Source organism: Aedes albopictus, chromosome 3 (assembly GCF_035046485.1).
Source record: "Aedes albopictus strain Foshan chromosome 3, AalbF5, whole genome shotgun sequence".
Taxonomy (NCBI): domain Eukaryota; kingdom Metazoa; phylum Arthropoda; class Insecta; order Diptera; family Culicidae; genus Aedes; species Aedes albopictus.
Window position 1 is genome coordinate 202,889,894 of NC_085138.1, and position 20,125 is coordinate 202,910,018.

Here is a 20,125-nt window from a genome sequence, read left to right on the forward strand (position 1 = left end):
CATGGGGTCCGTGTCCAGAGTCAGATCAGCGTTAGTCGGGAATGTTACATCCGAGCCTAGTACGCATCAAAGTTGATGTACAGATGATGAACGTATCCGGAGGCCTGCCAAGGTTTTACCGGGACGGAGGCAGACGCACCATTAGCCCACTCGCCGTTTCAAGTTGGTGTCACCCTTCTTTACTCGGGGAGTAGAATAGCACGAATACCAGCCCATCGTCGCCATCCGATCCGTATTCCTTAACATGTCCGTTGTCCGTTGCGTTGACCAGTATGCCATAATCAGGATGTTACTGGCATATATCCTGATGTGCCGATTAGCACTCCGGGTGTTTGGGCTCACACACTTAATTCAGATTGCCGGAATATCAGCATTTTTTCAAACTTTTGCCGAGATTCGCACAGCCGAGCAATCAGCAAACAACTATTTTGCCGGGATCTCAGCAATTTTGACAGTTCATTGCTGATAGTCGGCAATCGTTTTGCTGAGAGTCAGCTAACAAACGTCACTTTTTGCTGAGATACTAGTTAAAGATTTTGCTGAGCGGACGGCTGTGCGCGATTTTGCCGAGCCCGCAAATCTGTTTTGAGTGTGCAGGCACTTTGGAAGCGGTACCAGGTCGCTTGTACGGAGTTGCTTGCAGATGTGTGGCTTTTTATGGGGATCCAACAGAGCCCACTGTTGAACCCCCACCACATCCTAGGCATCCTCCGCTTGAGCTATCTGGAGACCAGAAGCTCGGTCACTCCCCGAAGGGAGAGCCAAAGGTGGTAATCCACACAAATGTGTGAATGATTTTTGCTTAGGAAATGGTTCCCAAGCTCCCACCCGACTCGCAGAAGGCCGTGAGGGGGGGGTTCGTCAAGCCCCTGGACTCCTGTCCCTGCTGCCCCGGTGTGTGTGTGTGTGTGTGTGTGTGTGTGTGTGTGTGTGTGTGTGTGTGTGTGTGTGTGTGTGTGTGTGTGTGTGTGTGTGTGTGTGTGTGTGTGTGTGTGTGTGTGTGTGTGTGTGTGTGTGTGTGTGTGTGTGTGTGTGTGTGTGTGTGTGTGTGTGTGTGTGTGTGTGTGTGTGTGTGTGTGTGTGTGTGTGTGTGTGTGTGTGTGTGTGTGCGTGTGTATGTGCGTGTGTGTGTCTGTATGTGAGTGTACAAAAATCTCACATCACTTTTTGGCAGTAAACCTCAACCGATTTTAATGACCGACGGTTCATTCGACGCGGAAACTGGTCCCATTGTTTCCTATTGAAAATTGTTCGGATCGGTCCAGCCGTTCCTGGAGTTATGGCTATTTAGGTGTTCCGGACCAGTACCCTTGGAAGGAGCCATACATAAAAATGTAACAAACACATACATGCGACACATCAAACTGCGGCATTTTCGATTATCTGATGAACAATTAGCAAGAAAACAATCTCAGACCATATCTGTTCCGGTAGTGCTCCGGAACCGGTTTTAGATGTCCCGCTGGAAGTGGCCAAATAAAAAAATGGGATCAAAAACTATGCATGCGACATATCAAACTGCGGCATTTTCGATAACTTAATGAACAGTTTGCAAGAAAACAGTCTCAGACCATATCTGAACCGGTAATGTTCCGGAACCGGTTTCGGATGTCCCGCTGGAAGTGGCCAAATATAAAAGTAAACCAAATCCATGCACGCGGCATATCAAAGCGCGGCTTTTATGATAATGAAAGGTTGGCATAAAAAAAGAATCAGACCATGCCTGGACCGGTAGTGTTTCGGAACCGGTTCCGGGTATCCCGCCGGAAGTGGCCGTATATAAAAGTGAACAAAACTTATGCATGCGGCACATCAAATCACAACTTTTCCGACAACTTGATGACCGCTAATCAAGAAGGTAGGCTAAGCCATATTAGGGACTGCCAGTAGTGCCTAAACTAGTTCCGAGTTTCCCTCCAAAAGCGGCTAAATATAAAATTGTGAACCAAACCCATGCATTCAAAACACCAAAGCGCGGCTTTTTTGATAGCCTAATAAACTTAGCAAGCAAATAGGCTCAAACCAAACCCATGCATTGAGGTATCGTTGCTTTTTAGGTAACATGAAAAGTTGCAAACAAAATAGACGCAAGCCATATCAGTGTGTTACGGAACCGATTCCGGGTGTCTTGCCAAAAATCGTCAAATGTAAAAGAGAACCAATACATGCGACCTATCAATGACTTATTCAGTAACATGATAAACGGCATATATAGCCGAGGCGGTAAACGCCCGGGTATTCAGAATGACCATGCTGAGGGTGACGGGTTCGATTCCCGGTCGGTCCAGGATCTTTTCGTAAAGGAAATTTTCTTGACCTCCTTGGGCATAGAGTATCTTCGTGTCTGCCACACGATATACACATGCAAAATGGTCATTGGCAGAGGAAGCTCTCAGTTAATAACTTTGGAAGTGCTCATAGAACACTAAGCTGAGAAGCAGGCTTTGTCCCAGTGAGGACGTTACGCCAAGAAGAGGAGAGGAGGATAAACGGCTAGTCAGCTTATAATCACAGACCATATTTGGAAGAACCGGTTCCAGTGTTCCACAACTGGTGATGCGACGAGTAACCCGCCGGAAGTGGTAAAATATAGAGGGAAACCAAACCAGAGCGGCGTTTTTGACAATAATCTGATGAACTGTCAACAAGAGAATAGTCTCAGGCCACACCTAGAACTAGTAATAGAATTTCGGAAACGGTTGCAGGTGTTCCACTGAAAGTGATTAAATAGAAGTGAACCAAAATCATGCATGCGACACATCAAATCGTGTTTTTTTTTTCAAAAATTTGCCGAATGGTGAACAAGAAAATAGCCTCAGACCATATTTATGATAACCGGAATCGCTCACGACGGAAGTGGTCAAGCGTAAAATTGACCTAAACCCATGTAAGCTGCACATCAAATATCGGAATTATAAAAGTGAACAAAATAAACGTCAAAGCGATAAACGTTGGATAAGATTATAAGTGAAGAAATGGTGAAAGTCTTCATATATGCAAGAGAACAAAATCGTGACCAAAGCGATCTCATCAAATCACGCCATTCCAGATTCCTGCGGTGTAAATATATGGTAGGATGGATCAGCGTTTTATGGCAAAATTATAATTTGATTCGCTGTTTTTTTTTTTCAATCTTTAATCTCCTTTTGCTTCTAATGTTACAGCTCACAATTTGGGTGCGGCTGGTTGAGGCCTCGCTCTTCTCATTGCGATTGAAATTTGAATGGAAAATTTCCATTTTCTTTATTTTTCTCGTGAGGATAATACATAAAATATAGCCTAAAGTGTGCTAAAAAAACTTTGTCGAAGATCACGAAGTGATCTGTGATTGTGAATAAAGTTAACCTTCTCCATGCATTAGCTGACGCTCACACCGCTGCCGTAGTGAAAAGAATGGGGTCATAATGATCCCAATGCATTTTGCAATATTTTTAGCTCTGTTTAACTGTTGAACATAACTTCGGAATATGTACCACCAATAAGTTTCCCAAATCGATGATGGCTTTGTTAAAATTGTTGCTTTTCTATAAAAAGGACTCAGGAACATTTCGGCTAAAGTCGACGGAAAGATCATGAGTATTTATTCGACGAGAAAGGCACTATTACCACTAGGTGGATTATTCTGACAACTATTTGATCAACATAAATTTGAGAATTTATGCACTTTACGAAAGCTACAGCAAGTTGAACTTTTGTTAAGAGTGAAATTTCGCCTGTCTCAATAATTTTGTCTATCACCTATCACGAAGAGCTGGAGGCAGCACTCCGATGAGAAGCTGAATGGCACGGAAAGTGCGTGGGGGGAGGTAGTAATGGGGAGTGCAATGAATAGGAAATTTCACAAATCTAAATGTTATTCATTCGTTCACGCAGAGAAGTTTCACAGGCGTTGGACCACTTTGCGGTCTTTGACAAAGTTATTGCGCATAGTTAAGGTGCCATTAGACTATTTGTCATTATTTCAAATATTTGCCATTGAAGTCCGACATTTATCCAAAGTTGCTATAATTCACGTTATGTTGGTAATTTGTTGGGCTTGTTTGGCCAAATATTTGTCACATCTAACGGGATCTTTACCTAGGGGCCGTGTTCAAATAACGTCACCACTTTAGAGAGGGGGTTGGGGTTGCAGAACGTTACGACCTAAACAAAATACGGTGAGGTCCCATAAGAAAGTGTGCCATAAGGTGAAGGGGTGACATGTCGATTTTTGTGGGACATAATTTGTGCACCACAGATTTTATCAATTGAACGCTCACAGCGCCACCTTAATCCGAAACATGTTATTTCTGCACACATTTGACTAAGTTTTTCCATAGATTTTCCTCAAGCTCGTTGAGTGCCCCCTTAGACTCAATCGATTCCGTTCAAATTATGAACGTAGCTAATAGCTGTTTTTTTAATGTAAGCGTGGGCCACCCTATTATGGATGTTTTTTGTAAGTGTTCCATCCAAGATTATTAACCTTCACGTTCCCGACCCCCGACAACTCATTTTGAAAATGCTGGCATTTCATCAATTTTCATTCGATTTTTTTTAAGTCGCCCTCAATCGAACATAAATTGGTGCTAGTTTATTATACTCAAGTGGCCATGCAATATCCAAAACCATTCCGGGGATATTCCGGATTGAACTGGAGTCAGGGGGTTGCCACAATGGCTAAAAAAGGAAAATTTCGCGTGTTATTGTGTTTGAACCATCGGTTTTAGCAATTTTTTTTACTGCGAACAGTGAAACACAACTGCGACAACCAGATTTGAATAAGTTAACCCATCCGGATCCCCGTGACAGGTTCCACGGGGCCTCATGGGGGACATTTCTGGTTTTCAACCTAAACATGCCGTGCGACATATTAATCTTCATGATTTCGAATGACTGAGTAAGAAACGATAGACTGAAGTATGTATCAACTAATATAGCCACCCCGGAACATCTAGCATAGGTTCCACGAGGATGTCATCGGGGACATTTCTGATTTGCAACCAAAACATGCCGTGCGACGTATCAATCTTCATGATTTCAAGAGAATGGGGCAGAAAGAAATAACTGAAGTATGTATCAACTGATCTGGCCGCTTCGGAGCACCTGGAACAGGTTCCGCGAGGGCCTCTCAAACACAATAACACATAAAATAATCACTTTTAGCCATTTGGAAAAACAGACCCCTCCCCCGCCACCTGACCCCAGTACAATCCGGAATATCTCCGGAATGGTTCCGGATATTACATGACCAATTAAGTATAATAAACTAGCACCAATTCATGATCGATTGAGGGCGACTTCAAAAAAATCGGATGAAAATTGACGAAATGCCAGCATTTTGAAAATGAGTTGTCGGAGGTCGGGTACGTGAAGGTTAATAACAGTTCCCTTAATTGTATGATTAAACCGTAGAACATGAATTATTGCCACCGAAATAACTGCGCTTTAATCTACAATCTATTTTTTTATTCTTCAATCACTTAACCTAATTTTACAGCTCTTTTATCCACTAGGGCACTGCGTGAGCAATTCCAATTGGCAGCTGCACTTACACATTAAAAAGCGCCGAAATGTATTCTACCTATTCTAATTCTACTATTATTGAATTGGTTATCTTTGCGCTACTGTCACTTTTCTACCCTGTTCATGGTAGAATGATAAGCTCGAGGGTATTGATGTCTGGCTCTTGTTCCTTCTTTTCTAGTCCGACTGGGGGTCCATTATGAGTTGTCGTTAGCCGATATCCAAGTCTCCAGTTCCGTTAGAGCATATGCTCAGAAGAGGGTCAGGCGTTAAAGATAAAAAAGGTAACTTCTTCCGCAAATAAACTTCTGCTGGAACTTTCTCTGCAGTAATCTCTTCGACCACGGTAGCCATGTTTGTTTTGATCCGCTTGTCAGGCAGTTTTTTCGTTGAAATGTCATGTTGTCCCACAAGTTCCAGACGTTATAGACACAAAGTAATCTTGTCTCATTAATATCGATTTACACATAATGGAATATTGAACGACGGCCATTCAGCCATCCATGTGCATCAAAATAGATAGAAAATTACATTGAATTTTTGATTACACTATCATTGTTTCCGTTAGGTTTTGGTTCACATGACGATCAATGTTCAGATATTTTTTCTTGGAAACCGAGGGGAAAGGCCTGAATCACAGCTGTTTTATTTCATTACTAAAAAGATTCTACGCCAGGCATTGCTTCATCTCTGAATATATGTTTCTGGTTTCATCCAAAAATGGAGATGTTCAACACCAGCCTCCCTTATGTATCATGCATTATACCTGAAGATAACTACAGCAGGCATAATCGCATATAGAGCACATTCCTATTTGTTCGACATTTTTGAGATCATGACGAATCGAATTATACCACTATCTGATGATGCGGTCAAAATTGTGGAAGCTTCTATTACAAAAAGTTCCAGGATCGACCGGGAATTGTACCCGTCACTCTCAGCATGGCTTTTACTGCTGCGACAATATGATCCCTAAAGCGCCATCGGGCTATGTGCCACAGTAATGAGAGATTCATCAGCCTATGCATTATTTTAGGCCCATTCCGGGATATAATCGATACCTACAAAATGAACACGTAGACAATGCATTAGTAGATTAAACTCCATCGATAATTTGGCATGCCAAGAAATCGTTGGTTCACTTGATGCCTTACTAGAGCTCTTTACGCTGATTGCTGTGCCGAAAAGGTTCACAGCACATCATTACGTTTATGATGAAATCAAACATTGGCATCGTTTCAATCCTTTTTTTTTTTGGCGGAAGATTATACATACTTTCAATCAAAGAAGTTTGTATGCGTGTGCTAAAAGCTGTGGGTTAAAAAAAGGAATTAACATGGACTAGACGGGTGAGCCCCATTTACATAATTGAAGAAAGCGCTGATTCTGCAAGCATAATCAGTGGTACGTGGGATGGAAATGTAAAACTGAGTACCACTACCACCAAGAGCATAATTTATGAATTACTTAGGTATACTTGGTAGGAAGAGTGCGATTAGCTTATACTGAAACACATACGGCCGATAATGGTATTACTCGTCATCGCTATGAAAGATGTAAAGAGGAATCTATCTCTTTGTCTGGGAAGTTAGGAATGTAAATTTTGAGACCATTATTGATGCAGATTTTTAGTTTAGTAGGCTCTCGTCTATTTTACACTCTTACGATTTCCAATTTCATCACTTTCATTACTTCCTGCGAAAATCATGGGAATCTCTACGTCCACCAGCAGTAGTAAACATCGGGTTAAGTAGCTGTAGCGTTCTTCGTCGGGGATGAAGCGTGCAACTGAATAAACACAGTTTGATATTTAATTTATCTCCTGGGGAGAATTAGCACTTTCATCTATTGCAGGGTTTACCGATGCGAATACTAATGAGTTGTTTTCCTTCTAAACGAAAATGCTTGAAATAGATCAGTAACAGCTGTTAACGCGAATGGCCCAAATGATGGATTTCCATATTGCCGTTTTGATTTTGATTTATTCTTACATAAACGTAAGGTTTTTCTGTGTTATGTTATTTTTGTTCTACCTTGAAACTTTTATCATTTTTCTTTTTTCTATATTGTAAGTTTCGTCTTAGTGACGAATTGTTCCACAGTTGCAGCCGCAACCTTGCTACGTTTGTAGTGCTCTGTTACATCGTCGGAGTCATATCAGGCCAAACATTTCAATAGGTCCTATCTGCATTTGAGAGGCTCTCTTTGTTCACTTTCTCTTTCAATTATTGCAGTGTAATGGTACACTTTTCAATTATTTTTGCAGTACAAATCAAAAGACGATTGTTTTGACTATCGTTAATGCAAGGAGACAATCATAATTCAAATAAACAGCTGAGATATTAACGAAAGAGAGGGAAACCAAAGAGAGCCTCTCTTCTGCAGATAGGACCTTTAGACATGTTTGGCCTGATATATTATCCCTCCGCCTTCGAAGAGATAAACCAATATATCCAAACAAAAAAAAAGCGTTCGGAAAAATGATTTTGAAATGTCTGTTTGGTGGAGCCTAATGTTAAAATATTTGGGACAAAAAACACATTTTTACATCCTACACTTTTCATAGCCGGACGCCATAATAAACTTAAGGTCTTTTTAACATCTCCTTATTTGCTTTTGCTCCCGCCTTTATCCTTGCACATTGAAGCTTGCTACCAAATGTTACCGACGGGTAACATTTGCCGTACGTATTGGTTTGTGGAGTGCAGGAATTTAGGGCAGTAATGTGAAATTAACGCTAACTCGCAACAGTCAATTTGTTTTCCGCGCCTGAGCGGTGACACGCATACGCGTAGAAATACACCGCCGGAATGCTGTGGGTGGCGGCCTCCACTGAACCGCAACTGGGTGTAGGCGGAAAAGGCTGACCCGAGAGAGTGAGCATCTCATCGAAGAGGTGTTAGGCTGGGCGAGAAAAATCATCGGGACAGCTGGAAGATAAACGTAAAGCGAAGAGGCGATAGATATTAGAAACTATTGTCTGACGTGAACCCGCCACGTTTTGAGCGGAGCTTGTTTGTCCAGCTAAAGCCATTTAGTTAGCCGACTGTTTATATAGCCAATCGGCTGGATACCCGTGGCAACCCTTGAACCATGATCGAGGACGGATTGAGGATTTTGCCAGGCGTCGTATTTCGTCAGTGTACACCGACGGCCGATCGGGACAAAGTCCCAAGAAATCGTCGCGCTTCAGGTGCCCAGTCTCCAAGGTTATCTTCCGGCCGGTCCCTGTCATCATCTCGCCAGTCTCGGACCGAAGCCTGGCCAATTCCACCCCGTGAAGATCTTTTCGTGCCAGAGCCAAATCCATCTCGATTATTCGTCCAGCGCTCGGCCGTCGAAAGCAGGCCATTTTGGACCACAGTACGGGCAAGTCCACGTGCCTGTAGCTACACCGGGTCGGCCCGGTAACCCGTGTCCATCCGCCCGAGAACATTTCTCCCGGGTGAAGCCATCACAACCTCGGACAAACGTTTTACGTCCGGCCGTCGAAGGCCGGTCCTTTCGTGCTGAAGCAAGGGCGCATCCACGTGCCCGAAGCCCCACCGGGTAGGCCTGTCTCCCTGATCCCGGCCGCCCCGGCTGCATTTTCTCGAACCGAGACTGCTCCCCGCCGCTGCACCGTCGTCGCCCCACCGCCCGCCACCGAAAATACCGCCCAGCCACCGAAGTCGTCAGCGTCGCCAGTAAACACGGGTGTCTGCCCAGGTTTGGTATGTTTACAGATTTAGAATTCACTGTTAAACCGCGAGTACTACTATTATTTAGGATCTCCGAAAGCTCCCCCTCCGTCCGTATGCCCTGAGACCCGGCTTCAGAAGAGGCCGTGAGAGCACACCTCAGAGGTTGCCGCCAGCTCAAACCAGCAGCCTGAGGGTTTGGGCCGGTTTTCCTCTGAAACCGAGCTGAGAGCTTCCGGGACCAAAAAAATGGTGTTAAATATACAGGAAATGAAATTATCGATCTTGATCACGATCATAGAACTCGCTCCCACACGCATTATTATCGGTGAAAAAACGTGCAATAAATGCAGACTGATTTGCCTTCTGCTCTTTCTTTTCCTTTCCGTATTGCCGTTGTCACCCGATAGCTTAGATAGCTTCTATATATTAGGGTATGAGTAACCTTCTTCAGCTTATGCCCCTATGTTCATCCTATTCCAAAAACAGACGTTTCCGTTCTTTCTGTAGTCATGTATGCTCACTCTTAACTTTCTTTTTCGAAGTATGCATTTTACCCCATAGAGCTAATCTTGTAGCACGGGTAGTGTCAACATTCTCAAGAAAATTTTAAAAGTTTTTTTAGATAAGATATAGATCACAAATAAAAAAATTTCACTAAAAGAACCCTCATAATATAGCACTACAAATTAAAAATAATATATAATAATAATATTTAATTTTCAACATGCGATGCTGTAAGCTGAAAAATTTAGTACCAATACACTGCGTGCCCAAGCGTCATAAGACAAAAAGACTAATACAGTAATTTTAATATAACTCGATGAAAAAATAAGGTAAAATCACACCCATTTAGTTTCACGTACATACTAGATAAAATCTGCACTTAAATTATAGAGAAAATTAAATTATTTATTTAAAGAGATATGCAATTAAGAAACCTGTTTACTTTTCAGTGGTTTGAAGATGCAGATTGTCTTCAACTTCAGGAGCCGTCTTGTGTTAGTGACCAAAATGAAAAAAAAACTTTGAATAACTTTTCAAAAAATTAACCAGAGATCATAAAATGTTAATACAGGGATTGGTTAACGTCAAATGGACGAAAATTAGATTTGAAGTTGATAAACCATTTCACATTTTTTCCTAGCGCATACTTCCATGTCTGCAACTGAATTTTTAAATATACAGGTAGATTTCATACACTGAACCGCCAAACTACCCAAAATTGAGTTCTTTTGATGCAATCCCATAGTTCCGCCCAATAAGCCAAATTTGAGTAAATCGATTAAACTCACACTAAGTAAATTGCCTTTACCTCGAGCAAAACAATATACTTTAGAGTAGGTAAATTCAACCCAAAACCCCCCCCCCCCCTCATTTAACACAAATTTGCGTATATCTACATTTACTCAAAATTGGCTTATTGGGCTCAAGGACCCCCATTGGGTAGATGCATCTCTGTTTGTTTTTGACAACATCGGTGGGGGAAAGAGGGAAAACAACCTAATTTTGGGTAACTAGTTTATTCGATATTGAGCAACCACCTGACGAGGGTGGTTGGTTGTTTGCTTTCCGCGTGAAGCGAACAACATCACTGCAGTTTGCACGGCATACTGCAACTCCAAAAGGTCATATTACTTATCGAAGTGAATCCTGACCCAACGATACCTGCCCTACTAACAATCACTCCTTCCTGCAGCCTTTGGTGGAGACGTGCGGTAAACGCCAACTTTCACATAACAAAGGTTGCTATTAACATTCCTTCACTCTTCCAACCTGACTGCAAGGACGTGGCCGGCGCCGTTATTGTACTGTTAAAGAGAGCCTCTGAAGCGTGCACAGTGAGAATGTTGACCACTCCCAGTCAATTATTCAGTTGATTCATTGTGCAACTGTCATTGGTTCGAGTCAATCACGGAGTAGCAACCATAGATATGTGCAGTCAGTCTAAGCTAAGCTAAGCTACTAGTTTATTCGATATACCCAGCTTTGAGTAAAATCGACCCAAAAATTAGGTAGTTTGATTTCTCCGTGTAGGTGATTTGTTACTGCAAAACTTTTAATTTAGAAATTTTGACATTTGAAATTTGAAATTACAGAAGAATTTTCAAACTTTTAAAAAATTGTTCAGTAATTTTGAAGAAAGAGACAACATTCTTGCAATGTCTGCGGACGTATATGGTATAGTAGAGCCATTTCACAAAAACATCTATCTAGAATCGGTGTATTCCAATCAAGTGCAATTTTTCTTGATTCTCTCAGGAATGAATTGAAAAAAGTTACATTTTTCAATCTAAAAAAGAAGTGGGGAAAATGGAGCGTATAGATTAAAAGTTAGGACGTATCAAAATCACCAAATTATCATAATTTAGACATGAATGGTTCCATTTTTATAAAACTTTATTCGAATACCACATTATTTTATCACAAGAAGTTTATTTACATACAAGAAGTTTATTTACTAACTACATAGGGGAGATCGGAGCCCTAATGGACACCCGGGGTAAAAGGGACAATCCTGTTTTTGCCGAAACCCGCCGACTTTTATGTTAAACTTTTAATGCATAAGTGTACAGGAACAAATCATTGTTCTATTTTTCAAAAGTATCATTCATATTCCTCTAAAACAGTGTTTCCCAAACTTTTAGGAGGAATCGCCCCCTTGGAGCTTTAGATAAACATTTTCGCCCCTCTGCCCTAAGTTAAATTAATTTTCACCTGAAAATTTGCTTAGTGGAAGTCTTCAAAAGTTCTTCATTTAACACTACTGTGGCAAACCTGGTATTTAGTGTATCTAAATTAGTATTGCTCTCATTGTCATTCATTTTTTTTAATGCATTGATTGTTTGCATTTAAATAAAAACTGCATCATTGCATGTAAAACCAATACGTTTTGAAATCATGTTTGTGCTATACATATTCTTGAACAAAATCGAGCAAAACAGAACGGACTGTGAACATTTACGACTACTCGTTATCCTCAGCCAGATGTTTTACCAGTGCTCTTCAACACTCGAGATGTTTGGTCACCACAAGTACTAAAAAAACATTAAAAAACAACTACAAAAATATCTTTTATGCAAAAAATACAACTTAGGAATATATTGGTATATTTCCAAATGTAGTCAGCATTGCTCCAAGGGGTTGGTCACTCGGCACATTGTGCCCGGCACACATGCCGGCACATCTCGGCACACATGCCGGCAAAATCCGGCACAACATAGAAATCCAACTTTGCGGTATGGAATCAAACTGTCATTATACTTACGATTGCAAAAAATCCCTTCATACAGATTTTAGACAAGTGTTCTGGGTGGAATTTTGTCGGTAAACACCGACTAGACCAATAACATTCGCCAAAAATAGACAGGATTATAAGTAGCGCAAAAACATTCTAAGAAAATATTCCACTGGGCACATTCGGCACACCTCCGGCACGTTCGGCACACTTCGGCATACACTGAAAAACAACCGGCACAGTTTAGGCACATATTGGCACACGCTCAAAAATCACGGCACAAATGAAGTGTGCTGAATGACCAATCCCTTGCATTGCTCAGTAATTGAAAATCAAAAAAAAAACAGTGATGCGAATTGACAAGCTGAGCCTGAGCATGCGATGATCGTACAATGCGAATTGACAAGCTTTCAATTAACTGGAAAACTTTTTACTGTCAAATTAGAAGACATACATCCGTCATTAGGGAATTCAACGCTGAATTTGTAAAAAAAAATCAAAATAGCTCCAAGTAATAAGCAATTTCTCCGGGAAACCTCTCTGAAATATTTTCATACAATGTGTGATGAATTTCATCCAAAAAGTGTTCTTAGATTCATTTTAAACTTCATGTTTATGATTGAAATTTCCATGAAAAACATACCGCATGTGAATTAAAAACAAAACTTTCTTATGAAGTAAAAAAACTGTTCCTTTCATAATAACGAAAAAATCAATCATAAATTTTCGCCAAAGAAGTTTATTATTTCCATGTCACTAGGAGTTCTCTCGGAAATTAGTATAGCAGTTTTATTTTTTTTTTCTTGGAATTTTGCCACAAAATCCACGTCAACATCAAAAATTCTGTAACATTTAGTCTATCTCGAAACAGACATTTTTCAATTATCCTAGGAACAAAGAATCTTGAAATGTTAGGTAGATTGATTATAATAATTCAATATAATACATTTCAATACTTTTGAATGTTTCTCAATCATTTGAAAAATCGCCCCCTTTTTAGTATTTTCGTCCCCCAATTTTGGGTTTTCAAATTTTCGCCCCCTTCAGCCTGATGTTCGCCCCCTGGGGGTGATTTCGCCCACTTTGGGCATCACCGCTCTAAAATAACGAAAAAATCATTGAATTTGAAATATTTTTTTCATATGATTGAATTCTTATAATTTCGAAGCAGCAGCAAATAAGGTATTACAAGTGTTTGAGCGTGTCCACCATTAAAACAAGTGAATTGTTACCTTATCTACATGTATACGCAGAATCAGCAATGGATGAAATATTTTATTTTTGATCAGAATTTAATCAAAATAGCAATTTAAATGTTGCAGTCGATTCGGGGCGAAATGAACACTGAAAATTACGAATGGATGTACGCGCATTGCAAACTGTTAGGCGTTTTAGAAAGTTTGTAAGCAATCAATCCGATTATTTTAGCCTAAAGTTTATTCAATTTTCTCTGTTATACAGGTCTAACGTACTCATTTGCTTAGGGTGTCCATTATGCCCCTAATCCCCCTATATGAAGTTGTTGTAAAATCTCAAGTAGATTTGCATTCTGCCACTATCAATGGTAAGTGTTGACTACACCACCTTCAGTTAATTGTGGTGTGGTGGTGTGTTGATATCACTGAATATGTTTGAAAATCCAAAAGAAACATTACCAGGATGATATTTCAAAATGTTATAAAAAATAACAAGTAGTGCATGTCATACTTTTGGCTACAACCACCAAAATGTCAGTTCAGTTGCAATGCTAAAGGTCTAAAATGCAGTCAATATCAAGTCGTGCAATATCAGTAGTATACTGACAAGACTGATGTTGCGAAGCTCTAGTCATACGAATTAAAAGTTAAGAGCTTTGTGAAAATTTTTTGATTGGTACCGACTTTATATTAAAAGATTTTTTTGAAGTGAACTATTATTGTGATTAATCTGTTATTTCGCGAATATTTGCATAGTTTGATAGTAAAAGATATTCAATTCACCTCATTATAGACTTTCAGAATAGTAATACTGCAAAACATTGGATTCTTATGAGATAAAAATGGGATGAAATGATATTTTTGCAACCAAATCATTTCATTGTTTTTTCAACTCAATCTGTTCAACGGACACCCGAACAGAAAGCACCGACGAACCGACGTGACAGCTAGAACAAACAAATTCAAATTTGTTGTCCGCGACGCCATGATGAAAAATAGCCGAACACTACCGCCACCTCTATAACGGCCCGCGTTGGTATGCTAGCTTGATACCAAACCCCCGTGTGTTAACATAGGAAGAGGTTCGCGTCAACGCTGATTTGACAGAAGGGCTCGCTCGCTTTGCTGGTCGACCGTTAAATTGAGGGGGGACAGTTTTGAAACAGCACTGTCACGTCGGTTCGTCGGTGCAGAAAGGTCCAGGTACTGTGAAGTTAAGGTCGACTTCTACAACAAAAGTAAGAGCCAGGACTACTCTCTCCTCGACCCACAAACACATTCCCAGTAATGGAACCATAATAAACTCACAGATCTAATGATGGCTGAAGTTCAGTACACCGAAACGTTATGAACATCGTCGAGTTTTAGTGTGTCTTTTCACCAAAAATAATCAACATCCAAAATATATACATTCCCATGGTCACCATACCCTACGTCTCTCCAGAACCACCATAAAGGCATTGCTTCAAAGAAAGGGCAAGTGCACATCGCACTCTCAAGGTTAGCTGCGTAGCCTGCAGCAACGAACATCGATGACTCGCTTTGGAGAGTTCATCACGATATAGTATGCTGGCGCTTAGCCAGTTTCCTGAGTGGTCCTCACCACTCCTTTTGTTCCCGGAAGGCGGGCAAGGTCAACCCCACGTCCGCGCACAACTGTTTTGCAAGCATCAAGAACTGATGCCTACTGAAGGCAAGGGTATGTTTGCGTCAATAAAGGCTGCTTTAACTGTACTCCCGCAGTACTCTGCTTTGAGATTCAGCGCGTATGCAGAGGCGGACACCACCCCCTAACTTTCCGAAGGATCATGATGCACAGTTGAGCATAGAATCCTTCACTGGCACTCGGACGTTGATCAGCCACCCGTAGCATGGCAAACAGGTGCCATGTTAAGCCACTCCCAAATTAAAGAACATATTCTCAGGCTTGCAGTAGTAATCCCCCCTTCCAAGAGAGCATCCATAAAGTACGTCACGCTAAGAGGGGGGAGGGGGAGGGGGATTCTGAAAACTGTGACAAGCAATGTATTAAGTATAGCAAAAACCCGTACGAGGGGGGGAGGGGGGCTGACAATTCCCATTTTGACGTACTTGCCCCCCAATGTGTGATTTCATAGGGTGGATGGCATTTTTCTCGTTCATTACTCATTAGTACTCCTCGACCAAGCAAACAATTCGGTCTCTATCATGTGCTTTCTTACTTTAGGGCCAGTATCCCCATTGACATCGTAAGTACTGAACTACTTTGGCACAGCTAAGCTTTCAAGGTTATTTTTCTCGGAATGAAAATGAAAGATAAATAAATAAAGAGCTCTTCTATATTATTAAGACAATATTTACTATAGGATCAACAAACAAGCATTTTATTTGGTTTGGTTCAACTGCCTTCGTATTTCGCATAAAATAACCGAAATTGCTGACGCGGTATTCAAACTTTCAACACCATTCTCTAACGGAATGTGTACCAGATAGGGGCTATTTCCATCGTTAGAATCCTCCTTCAGCTGTCTTATGTATCTGGAAAAAAAATGCAAATCATTGTCATAACTCAAGATGAAATCATAGTCACATTTACCTTCTCACATCACTGCTAACCCCATGTGTTTCGCCACCAATCACCAGCACCATGTGTTCCATGTCGATATAATTGGCTTTATCGTAACGGCTCGACACAAACGATCCATCGCCTCTTTCGCTGCTATTATCCGCCACCAGGAAGGTCGGATTGGCTGGAAGGTGCTCCGCCAGCTCGTCCATCGTCACCGGACCGACGATGCTTGTTCGAAAATGAGCCCCCGCACCCCCTCGCAAGCACTTCGGTTCCCACGGATGCGTACATCCCTTCAGCAGGATCACACGGTCAACGGGAATCGACGCGCAACTTCTGAGAATGCTTCCCAAATTGTTCGGCTCCCGTACGTTATCACAAACTACGGTAATTGGAAGGGATTCCGTTGTCCGATTGCGGATAACAATGTTACTCATGTCGGTTGGTTTTTGGAAAATTCCTGTAGGAGAATGGGTTTAGATAAGATTAATAAAAATGCTAGGACTGAATAAGACTATGCCAACGAAACGACCACATCAACTATGAAAAATTCAGAATAACTCTTTCTGCTCTAATTTATTAAAACGAATCACACATATAAACAAGACAGAATGCGATTTAAAACTGGACAACAATGACGAAACCTTCAAGTTATTTGAAAATGTTGAATCAATTTCTACCTACCAATCATACCAGGACTAGTTACAAGGTCCGACCATTCCTGGAGCACATGGCTTGGCAGTTGAACCAAATTGAGGGCTTGCAGTTTTGTTCGTACGTCGTTCAAATGATTCAGTTCGGAGAAAATGACGGTTTCCAACCACAGCCCTGCTTCAATTGCATCGTTAATCAGTCGCTTACCTTCGACGACTAATTTATTTTTTAACTCTCGTCGTTTGCGAGAAATCATAAGCAATTGCAGGTCCCGAAAAAGTGGGTCATTTTTCAGCAGTCTAAGATATTTAAGCCCAGTTTGTTTGTCTGTGACTTCCAACGATTTTTCCTTCTTTTTGTACGGTTTGAGTGTATTCATGGTTTCTAAATCCATCTCCCTCAGCCGAACCGGTTTAGCCATTTTCTTTAGTTTCTTATGGCTTCCATTAATTTCCACTCGGCGGAAATCGCTTTTATACTTTTTCATAATCTCGCCAAGGTGCAAATCGTCTTTCGACTGTCGATTATCGAACAGATTGTTTTCTATTTCTTCCAGCTCAGCCTCATCAGATCGCCCTCGTCGAGAAGAGTATTTCTGATTGTTTACATCAGTCAACCTCTCTTGCTCACGGCGGTTCGTCGCCCCGCCCCCTTGCTGTTCCGGCTCCATGTGAACATCTGCATGTGATGTTATTCTGGAGTGGCCGCGAGGATGCCTCAAAGGCAGTGATATGCGCTGCAGAGTAGCGCCGCTGCCACTATGCACATGACGAGCACTATTCACTGTTCCAGTGATAACATTGTATGCCAATATTCTCAATCGATTTGTAAACTGCATCTTTCACGCTATCGGCTTCGATGAAGATATCGTACTAAACTAGCTGAACAACACTCGCACGCGGGAGGAAAATGTCAAACTACCTAATTCTCTCTGTTTATCTCTGTTAATCTCTCCGTGCTTTCAACCAAGCTCTTCGACGAGCGTGAAGTTAGCGGCTATTATTATGAAGCGCGCAATTTTCTTCGCCTTGGTCTGCGTGTACCTACCACGTGGTTATAAAAAAACTTTCATTGTTGAAATTATACCTATCTTCCCTCGATTTTTTTTTTTCATAACAATCGTTACGATTGTTTGATTGAGATTTTTGGTGGATTGAGATTTTTTCATAACCTTGAATAAAAATCAATTCAGGAATTTGGGACCGTCTCAGATTTTCATGAAAATTTTACCATAGCTAGAGGTCATGGATGTATGATCATATACAAATAAATATGATTTTCCCATAATAAATTTGAAATTTTACAATAAAAAATATCGAAAAAGCAATAAAAAATGTCAAATTTGCAATGAATAAATGACAATCAAATGCTGAATCGTACTTATATGACATGACTGAAGCAACTAAAAATACGACATAACTGTGCATGCAATTTACCGCGCAGTTGCTTGTTTCCAAACTCGCTATATCTCGTCGGATTTAAAAAAGGGATAACATCTAAATACCCAACAAATTCTTGGATCTGTGGTTTGCCTAAAATCGAATCGATGCTGTTACGGTGCATTGGATATCGGAAACTTCGGCAGCCTTCTGCTGCCTCAGTCCCTCAAACCTCTATGCGACTTCGCCGCATAGTTCTTACGATTTTTTGGCTAAAAATGCATCAAAGTTTGCTGCTCGTTATTTGACATTTACTGATAATTTCACTTTGTTTACTACACTTTTTGAATTTTTATTGCTTTTTCGATGTTTTTTTTATTATGACTTTTTTTAATGGGAAAAATACTCTTTTTTATTGCAATTGTTGATTTATTTATTGCCCAAAAATCAATCATTTATGGATTTTTTTTTATTTGTTTACAGAATTTTTGATTTTTTATTTCTAAATTACAAAAGAACCAGGAGGGTGTTCTTCATTATGACTTATGGAACTATTTAGGAGGCTGTTTGGGCTCGTTTAGAAGTTAACCATCAATGTTAACCCGGGAGCGGTCGCGTCGTGTACTGAGTACACGCACCATGAAAAATTCACGCTTGTGGTACACAGCGTGAGCGCGGCGTCGCTGCAGGTAGTCAAAGACGCGACTGCTCGAGGGTTAACTTCTATTCCCGATTAGCCTAGATAACTGTGTAGTGTCGGTAGCGGTTGTCTCAATTGGCTAAGAATAACACTACGGACCACCTGTTCTGGGGGTAAAAGTCCACCAAACAGGGGACCCCAATCCAAGGTGTCAGGCGACCCGTGCTGATATGATGGATGAATGGTTGAGGGGGTATAAAATATGCTCGATCTTTAACGGAGCCCGTAACGTAGTAGGTAGAACACCTTTTTATGTTGCGTTACGGTTAAAGATCTACCAAACCGAACCCTAGTGACATCCGGTTTGTCAAGTTGGGGTAATGTGTTTTGGTAATAAGGATTCATGGTACAAAGTCCTTGTTATTGGTGACAGTTTCTAAAATTGCATTTATTCTGTCTTGCTGATAGTTGAAGACTCGGACTTTGCCCACCCGAGACTACACTTGATGTTTGGAAAGCAAACATGCTTTACGTATCTAATTGCGTATTAACCTATTAAGGACTGTAATTCAAGGACTCACGTGAATTCTTATTGCAGAACACATTCTCTAATTTGACATAATTTTGCAACTAGGCTAAAGCCCCGGGTTTCTCTTTGTTGTCTTGGGACTAAACTAGAAGCAAGATATGGATGGGGCTAGAGTTCCGATGCATGGATAAATATCTGTACCACCGTTTTGTTTCTCTCATAAATAAAATCGATTGTGTTTGATTAGGGGCGCACTTTCACAGGGACCTAAATCTCTATGAAAACGGTAACTTTTCAACGCATTAGATTTCTTCAACCTTTGAGGCAACATAACAAGAGCTGTACAGAAATCGATGCTTCATTGTTTCTCAATGACAATGGAGTAGTACGACATGCACTAAATACTAAGGATACGGGTAATGCAACAAAAGATCAAAGTACTGGTCGCAGTGGCGCACCCGAACAGAAGAAAAAATGGAGAATAATCTCTTTTTGCCTTTCTCGTAAACCAAGGTGTACCGAAAGGCTATATGTTCACTCCAAAAATAAAATTTCGATAGAGCCCCCAGAGGGGAAGTTTCATATACCAATCGACTCAGCTCGACGAGTTGAGATGATGTCTGTGTGTATGTGTGTGTGTGTGTGTGTGTGTGTGTGTGTGTGTGTGTGTGTGTGTGTGTGTGTGTGTGTGTGTGTGTGTGTGTGTGTGCGTGTGTGTGTGTGTGTGTGTGTGTGTGTGTGTGTGTGTGTATGTAT

General features: G+C 41.0%; 2 protein-coding genes across 14 annotated transcripts in view; one reads left to right on the forward strand and one right to left on the reverse strand.

Annotated features, from left to right (window-relative positions):
* LOC109404983 (PDF receptor) overlaps positions 1 to 20,125 on the forward strand; it is a 140,378-nt gene that overhangs the window by 57,721 nt on the left and 62,532 nt on the right. The window lies entirely within an intron of this gene.
* Positions 15,924 to 17,767, reverse strand: LOC109416175 (rRNA methyltransferase 3, mitochondrial). Its single transcript, XM_019690156.3, has 3 exons — positions 16,852 to 17,767; positions 16,195 to 16,627; positions 15,924 to 16,136 (listed from the first exon to the last, which is right to left on the reverse strand). The coding sequence occupies exons 1-3, from the start codon at positions 17,657 to 17,659 to the stop codon at positions 15,983 to 15,985; spliced, it is 1,395 nt and encodes a 464-aa protein (XP_019545701.3). The 5' UTR covers positions 17,660 to 17,767; the 3' UTR covers positions 15,924 to 15,982.